At 34.7% G+C, this 19,140-nt stretch overlaps 1 protein-coding gene and 1 long non-coding RNA gene across 2 annotated transcripts in view; one reads left to right on the top strand and one right to left on the bottom strand.

Moving 5' to 3' along the window:
• Positions 1 to 19,140, bottom strand: part of Dop1R2 (dopamine receptor 2) — a 92,958-nt gene that overhangs the window by 5,021 nt on the left and 68,797 nt on the right. The window contains exons 2-3 of the mRNA XM_036357073.2: positions 16,292 to 18,254; positions 14,020 to 14,101 (exon numbers count right to left, since the gene is read on the bottom strand). Coding sequence (XP_036212966.2) covers positions 14,020 to 14,101; positions 16,292 to 18,051 — 1,842 coding nt within the window. The 5' untranslated portion in view covers positions 18,052 to 18,254. The remainder of the gene's footprint in view (positions 1 to 14,019; positions 14,102 to 16,291; positions 18,255 to 19,140) is intronic.
• The window catches only part of LOC138855861 (uncharacterized), a 129,469-nt gene that overhangs the window by 66,169 nt on the left and 44,160 nt on the right, over positions 1 to 19,140 (top strand). The window lies entirely within an intron of this gene.

The raw sequence follows: 19,140 nt of genomic DNA, 5'->3' as shown, positions 1-19,140 counted from the left end.
TACCTTTAACAACAAGAACAAATAGCAATTTTATAAACGCCAGTGGTAGGACGATGAAAATTGCATTGATATCGGATGAAATTGAAAAAAATCACGAAAATTGTTCAACTTCGGTTTCACCGAAACTATAATACCCTTCATAAATACGCAAGATTCCATGCAAGAACTTGATTTTGATCGTTCAGTTTGTAGGTCAGCTATATGCTTTAATAGTTCGCTCTAAAAAAAAATGTTCGAGTATTGTAACCTTGCCTTAGATAGTAGCTCTATGCTATGGCGGTCCAATACCGTCGGTTCCGACAAATGAGTAGCTCCTTGCGGAGAAGGAGACGTCTGCAAAGTCTCAAAACGATGTCTTAAAAAGTGGTAGACTAGTTCGTATATATACAGGCAGAAAAACGGATATGGCTAAATGGACTCAGCTCGTCACGCTGATCATTTATATACTACAAGTATATACTACGACGTTTCCATCCTGTTGTATAAAAACAACTTTATTGAAGCCAACCAGGTATACTTGTAGGTAGTAATCACTTGTTGCCAGGTTTCGATGATAAGATGCATGCATATGAGCCAAACCCAAATCCCGACTAAACTCCCGGAGCTCTACCGGATCACTAGCGATGTGTGTGGTCTGGTGTTGTCCTTATGAAACACAATTCATCTCCTATTGACCAATATATACAAGTATATTTATATAGATCAGGTATGACAATATTTCTAACTTCGTCATCTTGTTTAAATTGACTTGAAATTTTGACACAATATTCTTGAGGTACTATTACCTTAATTTAATAATAAAAACCCGTTATACCGTAAAATAGGGTTTCTCTAAACTGATTTAATTAACCCCTGTCTATATCTGTAACTATCGGTTTAAGTTGTTGTTGTAAGTTGTTTGTGGTTTTGCGGTGTGTATTGCGGTTAGCTCGCGTTTTGGTGCTACTGGATTTGCCACATTTGCATGTGTTAATGCATAGAGTGTTGACTGATATGTGGGTTATGTATGTAGATCACACAAAACCCCTAGTTTAAAATAAACTTACTTGCATTTTATAATTTTAACTGCGTATAACTTTTAAAGGAGTGGTTTTATTAAAAAACATTATTATTTGTAGAGCGAAAAATTTTGTGCTAGAATATAATAACTGTTATATTCAAGGGAAAAGAAAAATTATTTAGACACAGTTTAAATTGTAAATAAAGAGAATGCTTATGTTGCATAATTTTTTGAGGGCAAAAACTGGGACTTTAGGGGGCGGTAGCAAAGGAAAAATATCAATTTAGGAACTAACGGCCATCCTTACCTATATATCGTAAAATTATTACACGAAGTGAAAATTATGAATTATTATGAGAGAATTACTAATTCAGTTATGCAATAATTAAAAACAAAAAATTATTTACAAATGAAGCTATCTCTTCTCTCTCTTTGACAAATATTGCACACTTATACGATATTTCGGTTAAAAAAAATATTATATTGTACATTACACAGTCTATGACCACATTTAATGACAATGGCAGACAAATTTGTTTTTCCTCCAGATTATAGCATATAAAAAAATTAGAAGGTAAATAAGAAATATTCTTTAATTTTTATGATTTTCATATGATATAGTCCTTATGGTATGAATTATGGAAATATGCCAGACACCGTTATAAGCATATGCACACATGCACATGTATACACAGTTAGACACAGATAATAAATCAAATTAAAATGTTGGCCTTAAAACTTGCCTTGTGCGACGCTAGTCAGTGCAGTGTTTGAAGATCCATGTCCCCAAAGGACAAGAGGTCACTTGTGGTACAGACACGTCGCTGTAATATGCGCTGAAATCATTTCGTGGCTATTAAACAAATTTTTTTTGTATTTTTTCTTACATTTTCAAAACAAAATCCAATTCAACAAACATTGCCTGAGCGCATAAACACATGCCAGTTAACGATATAAGCTAAGCTATTTTCAAAAGAAGCATATGAAGAGCTTTGAACGCCATCTGTTAAGCATATATGTACTCATATATACATTTTAGCAATTTCTTACAAATATCTGCGACTGAAGCAAACTAGTAAAACAAGCAGTTATTGAAAAAATCACAACACAGAATATTTGGGTTTCACCAGTCAATGTGATCCTTTCGAACTCAACTGGAAGCAATAAATCACTCAAAGGGTGTTGAAAATAGGATAAGGAAAAATACAAATGAACAAGAAATATACAAGATTAAGGGGATTTTGGATATTCGAGTATTGCAATCATTAAAATAAAATAAATAAACAAAAAAAACTTCAGCTGCAAAAGCTCAAAATTAGTTTTCGATAAAACCACATCGTTTGGTATTGTAAAATAAATGAACTTGTCCAATTGTCAATAGCTGAGTGGTCAAGTTGCTCATCTGATTATTATAAAGAGGAGCACACATGCAATATTTCATTGCAAACGAAGCTAAATTTCTACGACAGATCCTTACCACGAATGTCAGCTCAGTTGAATAATAAAAAAAAAAAAATTCAGCAAGTGAAGCTGTTGGGAATTTATTTCTATTTTTATTGACTACATATCAACAACATATCAACAACTTTATACTTATATTATTAGACATATATTTATTTCCCGAAATGACCAAATTTTGTTAGTAGAAATAATGAGGTTTGTTGATTTTCAAGTTCAACTGTTATATAAAAATTTCTCTCATGATAAATGTTTTAATAAGCATTGCTCAATTTTTAAACGAGTTACTTTTATGAAATATTTCCAGAACAGGTCCTAAAAAAGTCGAGCCTATTATTAATAAATAAAATATCGTTTTTTATTTGGTTTTTTGTTTTCGGCGGGAACTGAAATTTATAACTTATGTATAGTAAGATTTTCTCATGAAAGTAGTAATGCACTGGGTATTGCTACGCTTACAGCACACCAAAATTATTACTCTTCAAACTCTCATTCACCTGACTGATATAGAGACAAAGAGAAAGAGAGAGAGTAGCTACGGTGTTTCTCTCATTTTGTATTGCTAGAGTGACGTCATGTAGCAAAAGCATCTTATTTTTCTCACTCAAGCAAATTGAATTACTAAAAGTGAGATTAAGAAATAGTATGGAAGAAAATTCCGCGGGGAAATTTTACTTGAGTGAAACATAATAATCAGTATACAAGTATATGACCAGTTATTTAAAAAGTTTCTAATCTGATTTAAAACTAGCGAAAAATTCTTTACTAAGCTATTTATAAAAAATAAATTTTTTTCAAATTTCGTTTTCGTTTCAGCTCTCTAAAATAGACAATAGCTTATAACTAACATTTTCTAATAAAAGTACTGGTGGGAAAAAACAATATGTTCGTTAGTTAATTTTCCTCCTGGGTGGCAACTAACAAGCAATCGTTTCAATCACTTGAAAAGCCTTTATTTGGTAACAATTTGACATGGTACTACAATACTACAATTGTATGTATTGAGCGATAACGTCATTGTAATATGAAACAACACTATTTTCTTTACAAATGGTTGACTTTAATGATAACTTTTTGCAAAATGTCATTGTAGAAAAAACTGTATACAAGAAAATTACCATATATAAATACGTTTCGACAAGTTTTTTTTGTGTACGCATCACATGCAGTAGTAAGTTATATACTATAAGTATGTATAAGGTTTGCCTGGCATTTAAGTTGTAAAGGATACCATAAATTTTCTTTTATAGGTTTTTGCGGCTGAGTTGTATTTTATGTGCATTCATTCAATTGCAATAAAAATTTACATCAAAAAATATTAAAGAATATATTTACATTTTCCATTTCCAATGGAATCGGTTTTTTATTTTATGCTTAACAGGTATTCAAATTTATTGCAATTTTTTTAAATACTTATTTTTGAAAAACTGATTTATTCTTTTTCCATATTTATTTTAAAGTACGTTATTTTAATGGTAGTTTTTAATCGTTCAAATGTCATTATTCTTACGGGGGACTTCGGTTTTCATATAAGGTCTAATTATCCTGTCTGCTATAAAAATAAATATCTTTTAAGATGGAACAATAAATTGTTGATATAGCTTCGATAGTTGTGCTCCAGTTTCCATAGTCGTAACAGCCGTAGCTGGCAATATTGTAAGAATGGCTTCTTTGCATTGGGGATACTAAGCATGTTGGTTTACTGGGATGTAATGCACTCGTCTAAAAACACTTAAGAAGTATGGGAGTAGTGTATAAATATTCATATAAATAAAATTTTAATATATGTAGCTTTAGCTAGAATTTCCAAGTAAAAGCATTTTTTGGAAAAGTGTAGAAGCGTTAATGCACACTAATAACTTTCCGCTGAAAGTTTAAATATAGCTTTAGCATTAATTAAACGCATTTGAATTCATTTAGTGTTCTAATCGGTAAGACTATTTTTTTTTTTAAAGTTAATAATTGTATGCAAAAGCAAAAATTTGAGCGTGCGATTATAAATAGACTCATTGCACCAAATACTTTGCACTCATTCTGCGCCGCTAGATATAACCTCAAAATTTTACTAAATATGATATCTCTGATTAATGCGCACAGCATTTGTTAGTAATAAATCAAATTCTGTTGTCAAACTTTTCCCACACAGTGTAATGTAAATACTTTAACTGCAAAAAAGTTCTTACGCCTATGGATACACCACAAAAACAACTCAGTAATGAAATCTTGCAGAGCTATCCACTGAAATATAGCGCAACCGCTTCTCAGCGTGGCCTAGAGTAGTTTGTAACAAATCGGGGAGGTAGTAAATAGTGCTTGCAAAAGTTTTGCATAATCCACTAAAAGTTTTGTATGGACAGGCAGCGACAAATAATTGTATTGTAGTGCTTTAACGAACACTACTCACGAGGGGAAAATCACAAAGGGCAGCACACAGCATAGCTATACAGCTAAGTCCACCGTAATTGTAGTCTGAGCGTCATTAGGCTTTGCCCGGCCGTTGCAACCTTGCGGTTGGTGGCAACCGTTGACGTGTTTTGCATTTACTAATGCATTCCATTAAAAAAAAAAGACTGGCAGTACAACAATAATTAGAGAGTAAAGTGCGAGTGCAGGTTTGGTGAAAACAAGTATGCTCGGTGAATTCGCTGTGGAAAAGTTGCCGGCCAAAACTTTATGTATTCGAATGTGGAAGTAACGATCTGCTGAGCTTTAAGCTGTATTTCAGAGCATAAAATGTTAGGGCACAATGCTGGCAGAGGTGGCCACAATGTATGGATAGGTACATATGTATGATCTATATACATATGTATATGTTTGCCACATATTGTTGTCGCAGCTGTTGCAGTGCTTAGTAAATTGCTGAAAGTTGAACAACATCTGGCAAGAACCGGAAAGTGTTTGCACCAAAGAGAATAAACTATTTTCAAACAAAATTTTACAGCACTGCGAAGGATTTCTAGAAGCTATACTGATCGCTTTTTTGTGAAATAATCTATTTTTATAGTGAGTATAATCTTAAACAGAATGTGAGAGCTGATCTCACTTTGAAAACACCTAATATGATTTAACTCTGTGACTTCGTGCGCTATTAGAGCTTCCATAGGTCGCATTATTGAAATCATGAGACTTTACCTTCGAACTTAAGCTTCAGCTTTCGCTTGTTCTATGTTGTGACTCAAGCGTAAAACGAAGCCTTCTATGTAGAACAAGGATGTTAGGTCTTGTAGACACAGGGTACGAACATTTTTCAACTGGGTTTAGTAGATGGAAAGCGAGGACTGTTGGAACGAATATAAGGATGGAGCTTCAGGGAATACAAAAAGTTGGTACGCAGGACCAAATAACGGTCTTGGAAGAGCTTTGGTAGCGGTTTGATCGAATCGATAACATTTTTTTCCTAGATTGGTTTATCTCCCTTACGCGAACAGTTTGTCAGACGATTTTTAACATGAAAAAAAATAACAACGAGTTTGTTTGCAATTTTGTGTCACGGCTACGTAATCGTTGAAAATGTTGTAGAAGTGTTTTAGGGAGTCTACTTTATCACACAAGTATTTGAGTGGCTTCATTCAGTGTAGGTCCTGAAGTCATCGAAAACATTCCACATGATGATGAAATCAAAAAAGTGAAAGAAATAGTTCTTGAAAATGTCGTGTTAGCCACAAAAAAATTACAGAGGACTTCAACATATCTTATGGATTAGTCAACATATTTTAGTTAACGGTTTGGGTATGAAGCATGCCAGGGCTCTTATCAAACGACTTGAGCCTTTTGTAAAAACGACGTCGAGTAGAGGTTGTAAACGAGATACTTGACAACATAGCTTAGAACTCTAAAATTATTAAACGCATCATTCCTGGCTCTCCCAGCCAAGGCTTTAGCAAATGTATGAAAAATAGGATAAAGCGTTGGCATGCTTGTATTAACTTATGAACCTAATTAGAAGGCGAAAATAACGATTTATATTTAAATACGCGAAAATGTACTTTTTTTTGTAAGTCCGTGTCAAACTTAATGAGGTATAAGTTTTAGTTCAAATACAAGTTTTTCGAAAGAGGAAAACATTTAAATTTTAGAAGAAAATTGGTTTAGAATTTTTTCATTGAGCCGACTACTTAAATATATATAAATATAAAACTTGAGATTTGGGGTCCAAAATCAAAATACTATTTGTCAAGCTTGAATGATTTTTAGCTAAATGTAAAACTCTACTTTTTTTAAGGTATTCCAGATGTTCCGCTTATCCCACAATTAAGGTTTAAGTTTAACTTTGATTTCCAAAGATATTTCCTTAAGATATTGATTTCCAAACTAATATTTGTTACAAAATAATAGTTGACTGCGGCTATTAATATTATATTATATATATATTTTTCAATATTATACATACTTATTGTGGTACATCTTATAAAATTCGATCGTGCAATTACATTCTAGCTTCAAAACTATATAATAAATACAATTTTTTTTTAAATAAATACTTTTATTTTTTTAATTTCTAACATCAATCTGTCCGATAATTTATCTTTTCTTAGCTTAAGCCAATTTTAAACTTCGAAAATTATTTAAAAGAAAACTATGGTAAAAACACATTCACTTAGCTTATAAAGTGTGCGCGGCCAAGTGGTGAATAAAACCAACGTCGACAAACTACAAAGGATTAAGGATTATGCAGAAGATTAACAAATGTTCTCTGTTATGACCGAATATGCTTCTGAACTATTTTTGTACATATGTAAATATATATAGTACAAGCGTAAATTAGTAGAAGGAGCACAGTGTGCAGATTAATGGGTTGTGCGAATAAGTTTGGTGCGGTCGAATAAAGTTAGAAATATGGTCACATCACATACACAGCATATATTATATACATACACTTGTATGTACATTACCAAAATGCTTGTGTGCGGTGGTGTGGAAGAAGAAGAATACTATTTTTGTGCACACTTGCCTTGTGGCGCTGACAAAAAAGTCTTTTTTATCGAATTAATTAAACTTCCTCGACTGCATGGTCAACAATAAAAAGCACAAGCATACGCACAGACACACATGAACATTCGTTTGCATACATTAGTACTCGTGTGTAAATTCGGGCACCAGTGGCCATATTTTTGAATGCAAATATTATCTTTTGTTTGGTTATGTTCGAAAGTGATAAAGTGACATAGAACATGGAATTCGAAAGTTTTGCCGCAAACCCAAATACAAATACAAATACTAATGAAAAAGTGCCGAACAAATATGCAAACGAGTTAACAAGCAACAACAATAATGTTCAGATATGAGTTTTAATACGCATATGCAGTTATTTATTTAATGACAAACACACACAGCGGCATTTGCACAATTTCGAAGTGAATGACTAAATGGCTTGTTAACATTTGCTTGCAGGCATGTTGTTGTTGTTAAATGCTAGGCGAAATATTAATTTTTGCACAATGACATTTCGATGAACTTTTGTGATTGCGATCAAACTGGGGATTTATGTTTTTGTTGTGTGCAAATGTAGAGGAAGCTATGGTTTGTCTTAGGATGAGTTTGAAATTGTTTTGTGCTGTTTGGCTTTCATTGTAGATTTCTTCAGTGGCATTTGACAGCATAAATACTTGCGAAAATCCAAAGATAACACTTTCTTTTCAAAATATTGAAAAGTATTTGTGGAAAGTAAAGAAAAAGTTATGAGTCATTTAAACTGAAAACGAAATTTTTTTAGCTATTTAAACCCAAGGCTTATATTCATAAAACCAAAGTTTTCATACAGTAAATTAATTTTGCTCGATCAGTTAATATGACAGCTATATGCAATGGTGGTCCGATGTGAAGAATTCATTCGGAGATTATACCGTTGCTTTGGACAATAGTCCATGTAAAATCTCATGAAGATATCTTCTTAAACAAAAAACGTTTTTATATATAACCTTTATTTTGAGCGGTGAGTTTGTATGACCGCTATATGCTATAGTGGTCCGAAATACACGGTTACGATACATGAGCTGTTTCTTGGGGAGAAAAGGATGTGTGCAGAATTTAATCGATATCTCACAAACTGAGGGAGTAGTTTGCTATTGTACAGACGTACAGATGGCTATATCGACTATGCTCGACATGCTGATCTTGTATATGCATATGTAAAATTTGTGGAATCTTACAGTAATATATCCTGTTCAGGGTATAAACATTCGCCTTTTATATATAATATTTTTATTTTTCAATGCGCCCAATTGTAGGCAATATTAATTTTCAATAAAATAGATTTTTGCCCTAATCCTTAATTTTGGTTTAGTTGCTGTTTCTGAAGATATATCGACTCGTTGTTGTCTTTTTCATCATATAGTTTCTTGTGATACAACAATTTTGACATATGGCCTCAACAAACTCTAACACATTTATTAGTTTTTACCGTTTTTAACCTTCTTGATGACTAAGGTACCTTAAATGGTAAAATGAAGCTGTGAACTCATTCTTGAATCTCATGAATTATACGACTTAGGAAGTCCACTTTGTTTGTTTTATTCGGGTTTTGTGTGAAGTGAGTTAGCTACTTATTTGGTTTCTGGTTGGAATGTAACTGTTGTTACCTTGCTTCAAATATTTATTTTTTACTTTTTGATTTACAGATTCAAATAACTGAAGGAATATTTAGAAATAACTTTGATAATGAAAGTATTATATTAGTTGATGCGTAGTTAAATAAAGGTATTGACGAATAATATATGGTAGTTAGAAACTATCAAAGGAAAAATTACAACAACAGAGTAGTCATAAGCAGAAATCTCTAATTTTCAAAATCGATTATACACACACATATATAATCGTATATATGATAGTTTTCGTCAAATATGAGTATTCACTTTTTTGAATGCTGGTTTGGCGCGGCTGAGGCTCAGGCTAGTTTTGAGTTACAACTTATGTAGTATACTTTTCGTATGAGTATTTCTTCTATATGATTATGATTCTTTATCTCATTGCGGATCTCAGCGATGTTATCGGGTATTGAAAAAAAATTGTCAGTTTTTGCATTCAAATAAAGAAAATTTGTAAAAAGTTACGAGCGAAAATGTACTTGTTTTCCAATATTAAAACTTTATCTGATATATTGGTTTTAAAATTAATTATGTACATATTGAATTATAAATAAATACACGCATACATCTATTGGTTGGTTCACCTTTCTTTTAGCACAACAATTTGAACTCCCCCTCTATAAATTGCTTGCTGTGCCACTGCCTGATTTCACGCTCAAAGAATCTAATTTTCTATTAATAAAAACAGTTACAGTGAAAAACAAGAAAAGTTTAAAGTGAAATAACAAATACAACTACAAAAACAACGCAATAATAACTCATACATATATATACAATAATTATTTACAACAGTTAACATTGATATGATTAAAATATTATATGTAATAGGCGAACAATAAAATAAGTAACGCTTTCGGCGTGAACTGCACAAATTGCTAGTATTATGTATTCATTTCATAATATGCTATACTCGTAACGGTAAAATTTTCAACTGATTATATACATATGTGTATATACAACAAACATATTTACAACAAATGGTCAGTTGATAGTGATTGAGGCAATTTGCGTGATTTCGGTACAATTGTGGAACGGTGAATTTGTGGACGATTACTTATGAGATCAGGTGTGAGACAAACGCATACATATACATATGTATATTTTTGCGGGATTTTAATAATTTTTGCAATAACGGCACTTCCGTGAAATCGTACATACCTTGTTGTAGTAACAAATTTGTTTGTTGTAATTGCAACATTTTACTGTGAGTGATCTCTTTTTCAAACATTATGAATAATTTTTTTTTTTATGCTTTTGTTTACTCGAGCGGCAGTTGCGAAGCACCAATCGCTTATGCAATTCAACTATGTTACATTTGTAGTGATGCTTGCTTTGTTTGCCGCCATTTCGCACCGCTAATTTATTTGCATTTTATGCCTCGTCGCTCTGTTTTTGTTTCTGTTTCTGTTTCTGTTTTATGATTTTTTCATTTTGTCTGATTTGTTTGAGTTTGTATTTGTATTTGAGCATTCGCATGCCTCTAATGACGGCCCCTTGGCGTTTGTCGCACCAGAACCCATTCAACTAACACTAGATATATGTCTGTTCGCAGGAGTTGTGTCGCACATGTTGAATGCCATGCAGTGAGCATGTCGAATAGCAACGGCGCGTCGCAAATCTCTGCAAAAATAATAGATAATTTTCGAAATTTCGCTTTGTAACTGCACTACATATTTCCATATAGGTGTGATTGTAGAGGCTTTTATGTGTATGTGTGTGTGTGTGTTAATGTAATTTGTTTGCAACTTTGTTTTGTGGCTTGAGGATTTATGGTTGTATTGTTTTTGGTTTTACAAAATTTTTATGTTTTTGTTGCTGTTGACATGCAGTCGGCACTCGAGTGTGTGTGTGTGCGCTGCGGTGGGGTGCGGGGCAAAGTTGCTGTGCTTATCGTGGGTTAAGTATTTAAAGTGGCAAGTAGATTTAAGTGATGGTAAATGTTTTCGTGTATTTTTGTTGCAATTTGTTGCTGCTGTTTATAGAGGTTTTTGTGGAGTTGTTCTTCTAGTTTGGCGGCTGCTTGTAGGAGTCTAGTGTTTGGCTGTAGCTATATTTAATAAAGTTTTAAATAGTTTTTGTTGCCGGAGCATGCTTAGCAGCATTTAATGGCTTGTACTAAAAGTTATTATTTATGTTTTGTTACATTATTATTAGCTTCACGCAAAAAAAATTTAATAACTGAGTGGAGATTAGGATGGTAAATTCCCTGTGCTCACAATAGGATAATTAACACGAATTATTAATATGTATATTTTGAGTTGAATTAATATTAAAAACAAGCAAAAACTTTGGCTACAGCGAAGCTATTAATATCCTTTTGACAGGTGAATTTTTATAACATAAAAATGCAAAAAAATAATATTTATCTTGATTGTTTTACGGCAGCCATATGCAATAGATGTACAATCTGAACAACTTATTCGGAGATTGTGGCGATGCTTTAAATAATAATCGCTGCCGAATTTCGTGAAGAAATCTTGTAAAACAAAAAAATTTTCCATACAAGAACTTGAGTGTGATCGGTCAGTTTGTATCGCAGCTATATGCTACAATTGTCCGATATCGGCGGTTTCGACAAATAAGCAGCTCCTTGATGATAAAAGGACGCGTGCAAAATTTTAGATCGATATCTCAAAAACTGATCATACAAGGTGTAGGTAACTGAGTAATCATTGGCCATTTTTGGTGTATTATTTATTACCACCATCCCTTGTTATCGTTTACAGATATACCAGATTCAAGCAACTGATCGAGACCAGAGCTGTAAAATATCAGTTTAGTTAGCTAGTTAGTTAGTTAGTAGCTTATACTAATATATAATGAGAAGTAGAAGTAAAACGAGAGATATCTACAATTAAAGGCCCTGCAAAGATTAATGTTTTCAAGCAACATTTTTAAGCTGAATCCAGATATTTCCTGAATAGTCAAAGTGTCACCTGACACACAGCACGACTTCTGAAAATGTAATAAAATTGAAAGGAAGAACTCTGCTATGATTAGTTGAGCCTGTTAGGTATCTTGCAAAGTTTCAGTATTAGATGTTGGAAGTTATCGAAGTCGAGTCTTCTTCAAAAGCGTATAAATCACCAATACTCTGATAATGGTAAGGGCGATAGCTACTGATTTTTGATAAGAGATTATAATCGATGATCGATAAAAGGTGCTCATTCTCCTCTGTAATTTAGCTTAGTAGTCACATTTCAAATGTGTGTGTTATACGTAAATATATTATAAATTCTTCTAACATTTTCTTTAACTACCAAAATTTAAAAATTTGTTTGGGTAATAATTATACCTCAAGATATCAGTCCATTTATGGAGAGTCTGAAAAACTCTACCCTTTCTTAAAAGATTTCTATCTGTATGAAGTTGCCTTCGTTGAAATTTTACTTTTTGATAAAATATTTTGTTTTCATAACCCCAGATTGTGAATGGTGTTAAATACTCGTCAAGTTGTAAAGAAATTGGACAAAAAATACTTTCTTGTGTCCGGTTTTACCTTTATGATGTTTTGAGGTACGGAAGCTTGTGAAATGCTCGAGAGAAAAAAAAATTGGATCCCGTCTAGCAGCTAAATTATTATTAAAAGTTTAAATATATGTTCGAAGCATAAATTTTTCAATTTTGGAAGGTTGTAGCGACTGCTTAGATTACTCAAATTACGCAAGTAATTACAGCAGGAATTTAAAATTCTTTTAAGGTAAAAATGGTAGAAAAATTTTATTTTCTTATAGGTACTTGAAAAAAAAGCATGATAGCACATTTTGAAGCACATTCCGTCGCACAAATTTCTTAATTAAATAATTAAGAATGGAATTTTGGCACTCAGGTGTATACTGTTTGTTTTGCAAAGTTGTTAACGCAGATTTTGTTTTCATTGGTTTTGTGTACTCACTTTCATAATACTTTTGTGGTGGCACACCATTATACACAGTTATGCCGGAAACCCGGCTTGGTTTAAATAATTAGTTGGTTTTTGTGCGTTTTCTTTCATTTATTTTTTTTTTTGGCTTTTTGCAAATAACTTGGTAATGAATTATAAATTCTTCGAAAGTTGGTTCAATTTACTCCTACATAGTATCGCTGACCCGTAGCCAAAATGCCGCGGTGAGCACAAAATTGCAGAAAAAAGCGAACAGGAAAAAAAACAACCAAAAATAAAAAATAAATATTATATAAAGTAAATTGAACTGAATTGTATGGTGCAGCAGCAGAGTCGTAGGAGGGGATGATTCAAAAGTTCTTGGGTGAGGAGACGACGTTAGAGGTGCGCTAAGCATTTATTGTTATTTATTTATTCAATTTGTTGTTGTTTATTATTGTTGTTGGTGTGCGAAATCGCTTTCTTCCTTGCTGTATTTGATTTGATAGCGAAACAGCTCGTTGGCATTGGTCGGTGTGGCGAAAGTGATTGAGCAACGCTGGAATTTTGTTGATTCCTTACTTATTTATTTCTTATGTATGTATGTGTGTTTGTGTACTGTATTGTTTTATAGTGCAATTTCAGTGAGATTGTCGTGGATTTTATGGATTCGATAATTCATTTTGATTGTGTTGTAAATCATTTTCGCTTGGTTGAGTAGGTGGTTTTATTGAAGCGAATTTATTTTGTGTTTCCTTCTCTTTACTACATAGGTGTATACACGCATATGCATTTGTTAGTGTTATGTTTTAATTACTTTTATTAGTTGCAATAAACACATGTTGTTTGCGTGAATTATTATTGGTTTGTCTGTTTTGGTTTAATTTTTATTTTTACAAAAATAACTGTTAAATTTCAAAAACATAAATAGTAGATACACGTTTATAGCGGCTTAAAAGCAAATAACTGTAACAGCAGTAAAAAAAACAACAACAATAACTTATAAATTTGTACAAACAAATTTGAGAAGAAAATTAAAGGAAAAACCAAAGAAAGGCAAAGGACCAAAAAGCGACCGCGGCGACGCGCCACATTTCGGCACACCACCAACTTACCTGCGATTTGGAACGCATTGTCGGTTGGTATTTGCGGCGTACTCCTCGCGGGCAGCAAACGCACAACAGACGCACGAATGCTCTGAAAAAAAGTAGGAATAAAAGAATATTAAATGCGCTCAGATTTGTAAATCAGCATAATTTCTTAATAATATGGTTGAATCCGGTTTAATAAAGTCGAACCGAAATCCGCTTAACACGATTGTGAGAGCATTTAGCGGTTTTAAAAAAGGTCTATACTGAATGCTCAACTCTTTTCATGCTCGCAGTATGCAAAATTGTAAATTTTAATCAAATAATCTTCTCAATTAAATTAAGTTTAATCGGAGTATTGGCGGCTAATCAACAAACGTCTTGTAGTCTTTTCGAGACTGTATAAGTAAAAGCATTCGTGTTTTTCATCGGGGTTCTTAAGGCATTCCATCTCACCTTTATCCGTCTGTCATCCCTTTTGGAAATTTCATTTCTAACCGCAAAGACTAAACTTATAGATAAGATTCAAAAGTTCTAACGCTGAAGACCTAATACAGAGTACAAAAGTAAAATCTCCTTGAAAAAAGTCGACTACTTATAGATCTTCCAACATTGACATTTGTTAACCAGTGGCTAGAGTTTACATATTCAAAAAAGCATCCTCTCGATTGTCTACCCTTTGTGCAGTGAATTCTACATTCGTCTTTAACAGAATTAAGCATTTAAATAATTGATAAGCCAATCAGTAAATCCTTTCAACGTCGATGAAGAAGACCAATACTTCATGACCGAGAAATGACAAGATATCTACAACCTGCGAACCATCAGCCCACGCAAACATGCTGAGGTGCCGCATTATCATTTTCTCCTTTCGCAAACAAATCGAAAGGAAAATAAACAAATCTGTCTGTGTGTAAGAAAACTCCAACAATTTGGCTGCCAAAGTGTGGCTTCAGAGTGAAGAGCTTTTCCCAAGGGCATATTAAGGCTATTGTTAAAGAAAATTGCTTTGTAAGTGTTCGATAATTTTGTTGGCTTAATATTCCCAAGCAAACAGATATATTATGAGCGTGTGTGTGTATACAAGTATATGTTATGCATATAAATATTATATTGGATTGTGTTACAAGCAAAGAAATTTATGTAATCATTTTATCATCATCATTTGCTGTAGTAATGATTCGACGTTAAAATGTGGCAATTACCGAAACTGGGGAGAAATGCGAGAGTGTGTATATGAACCATACGAGTATATGTATGTATTTGGTGTAGGCGTGATTGCTTGACGTTTGGATGCTCTTTTAGATAAGGAATAATCACATTTAATTTGTGGTGCTTAGCAAAATGTATATCAGATTAAATATAGAAGCACCAAAAATTTGTCAAGCCATTAAATTTTAAAGCGTATTTGACCATTAAAAGTAACGGTATTACTTAACGGTTGACTTTAAGGTTGGAGTTAAATTCATATTAAGTTTTTAACCATATTCGAAAATTGTAGCAAAGATTAAAACTAAATTTACAGCAAAATGCTTAAGTTAAGGTTGAGGTTAAGGCGGTTAAGTTTAATGTTATGATTGAGGTTAACAAGAAAAAACGTGGTATTAACTTCGAGCACCCCGAAAGTGGAAAACCCTTTACAAATAAAAAAGTTTCCATACAAAACTTGGCTTTGATCGATCGGTTTGTGAGCCAGCTATATGCTATAGCGGTCCGATCTGAAAAAATGTATTCGAATATAGTATCATTGTTTTGAACAATCAGCCATGGAAATTTTGTGTAGATATCTTGTCGAATAAATAAGTTTTCCACACAAAAACTTCAGTTTGACCGTCCAATATCGACGTTTCCGAAAAACGAGAGACAAGCCGTGTGCAAAATTTCAGATCGCTATCTCAAAAAATGTGGGACTAGATCGCGTATATACAGACAGACGCACATGGCTAAAGCAAATCAGCTCGTCACATTTATATATATATTTACTTTTCTTCGGAGGCTACAAACTTTGGGGCCAAACTTAATATACCCTTTTAAGAGTGTACAAATCACAGCTAAGTTGATAGTTACGTTCAAATTAAATCTAAGTCTGGCCGTTAAAGCTCGGACTAAGTTAAAAACTAAGGCTAAGGTTTATGTTCAGGTTAAGGTAATTGTTTAAGTTAAGGTTAAGGTTAATTCTTAAGTATATGGTAAAGTTGGTGTTGAGGTGAAGGCTTAATTTAGGGTTAAAGAAACTTAGCCATTACTCCATTGATTTTAAACAAATTTAGTATACAGAAAACGTGCAGTTATTACCCACCTCCTGAAGTCTCTACTCCAACAAGCATATATCACCGGATTCATGCATGAATTGATCCAGCCCAACCATGTGACCACAGCCGACACTATCTCTTCATGTTCGATGCACTCCACACATAAACCAGATAGCAGATTAACCACGAAAAACGGCAGCCAGCATACGATGAACACACCCATCACAATACCTAACGTTTTCGCGGCTTTCTTCTCTTTAGCGAATTTCGCCAACTTACGTGACAAAGAGAAATTTTTACCCATATGTCTGTGACGCGCCAGACCATTATTGTGCAGCGCCGATAGTGGCTCGTCGTCGGGCTCTTCAGGTGTTGAAGTCGTCGTACCCGATGCGCTGTGATTGTGCAGAGTCGTATGCTGATGTGAATGATGGCGATGATGTTGCAAGCCATCGCCGCTAGGAGCGCCACCCAACGAGCCATGAATTGTCGGATGTTGTGACGCGCTCGTCGAAGGTTCGCGTGTCGTACCACCACGGTGTATGCGTAGGGTTAATTGCAGTTCACCCGACGCCATCAGCACTTGCTTGGTGCCGATCTTTAGTGAACGTGTCTGTATGACCGCAGCACGATAGATGCGACAATAGGTGAAGACCATAACTAGTAGTGGAAGGTAAAATGAGATCGTCGATGAAAAGACCAAATAGCCGAGATGCTCCGTAAATGTACACTTATAAGCGGGCATCTCGCCATCGCGCGCCGCACGCCACCACACAATCGCTGGAAAACTAATTGTACTCGAACACACCCACACCGCGCAGATAAGAAAGGCGGCGCGCTTTCCGGTCATACGCATCGGATAGGAGAAAGGGTCCGTTATGGCCCAGTAACGATCCAATGATATCACACATAAATTCAAAATCGAAGCGGTGCTGAAGAGCACATCCAATGAGCGCCAGATATCACAAAAGTCGGTGCCGAAAAACCACGTATTCTCGAGTACTTCGTATAGCGCCGATAAGGGCATCACAACCAAGCCCACCAGACAATCGGCTACCGCCAAACTTGTGATGAAGTAATTCGTAGCCGTGTGCAGATAGCGCTCACGTACAACGGCCAATATCACCAGTGCATTGCCGAACACGGTGGCGAAAGAGAAGAGAAACAGAAATGAAAGCAACGAAATGCGCTCATTAGGTAGTAGACAGAGAAATTCACCCAATGCCGGATCTCGTGAGCCATTACTAACAGTCTGTACGTATGTCGTAAGCGTCAAATTCGCTGCGGCCACGCTATTGCTGATCGCGTTATTTACGCTCTCTGTGGTGCTGATGGTCAACAATGGTTGTTGTTGCTGCTGCTCGGTGCTTTCGAGAAACCCATTAAAATAATCGAAGATATCATCGGATATATTGAAACTCGTATAGAAGGAAGGCGGTGGTTCGCCTTGAACCTCCGACGTGTGATTGTCCGCGCGGGCATTCGTTTCCTGATATGAGTACGAGGAGGATGACGCGGGTTCTTGTGCTGTAGCGAGTTGTTGTATGGAAGGTTCTAACTCTGGCGCGACCAGTGAAAACTCAGGCAATTCCTCCGCTGCAAACTCCCAGTAGTAGAGGGAGTTGTTGGCGTTGACGGCTGGTTCAGCGGGTGCGGCCACTCTACTATTGCTATTCCGTGCATACGGTAGGTAGCTGCTGTTATTGCTGTCATTGTTGTTGTTGTTGGTGGTAGTAATGGTGGTGGTGTTCGTACTGCCGATGCTGCTTGCGACATCTTGAGTAGGCGCATATCTTATTATCGCCATTGACGCATGCGCAATTTGCTCGGGTTCCAAAATATTTTAGCCTAAGTGTGTGTGTGAATATGTGTTGCGAGTGCGAGCGGCACTAACTGCATATTATAGTTCTTAGCATGCAGCCATATTACAGTTGTTTGCTGAACATTGCATTAATCTTAAGATTTTTCATTTTGTTTATGTCGGTCTCAGTTGTTGTGCGATGAATAAGCCTGAAAAGAGAAGATAAGAGAGAGTTGTGAAAATAAATAAGAGCAAATGCAAAGACGCCGTTTAACAAAACTCAGTGCTTAATTGCTTAATATAATTTAATTGTGTGATATTTTGATTTGTAATCTTCTATGTCACTACCTGCTTTCCGCTCGCCAAGGGTTTTATTTAGCCTGACAGCCGTCAGGTAATTAATTAGACCGTTGAAAGGAGGAAAACACTTGATAAATAACGGCCGCAATGCTTCTTGTTCCCTTTTCTGTAAGTGCTTACACTAGGGTGGTTCTTAAATTTAGTGACCGCAAATTACTGTACTTTGGTTTGAGGTACTTGCAAATTTTGTTGCCCCCTGAAGAGAATTACCGCGTGTTCCACAAGTTCATAATGATTCTAAAAGTTAAGTTTTTGAACGTGCATTATCTTAATTTGTATGTGATATCTTTCTCTATGTTGTTATCATTTGAGGGTGTAATACTGAAATAATAATATGAACCACCCTATTATAGTTATAAATAAAGAAATAAGAGCGAAAAAGCGAATTAAATCACGGTAAACACCGTATTTTGTGACTTTTCTTCGGTCGTCTTATCCCTCCTCATCCATATTACTAATATGTCACTCAAATGCACCTCACATCTTCATCATTCAGCCCTCAAACATCTTCTGTCATTAACAGTGGCTCAGTGGAATTTTCTTCCACTCTTCAGTCTGGCTGTAACTCAGTTTGAGTTGACACGACATTGAGCGGTACTGCCGTCATTAACATTGCAATTCATTGTAAGCATATATTCGGTTAATGTCTACGTTGAAAAATGCGCAAATTAATATGCGCTGTCGAAATTATAAGAGCCACTGGGTTACTTGAATGTTGAAAACGACAACAACGGT

This window comes from Bactrocera oleae, chromosome 2, assembly GCF_042242935.1.
Source record: "Bactrocera oleae isolate idBacOlea1 chromosome 2, idBacOlea1, whole genome shotgun sequence".
In the NCBI taxonomy this organism is placed as follows: domain Eukaryota; kingdom Metazoa; phylum Arthropoda; class Insecta; order Diptera; family Tephritidae; genus Bactrocera; species Bactrocera oleae.
This window is presented reverse-complemented; position numbering and strand designations above follow the sequence as displayed.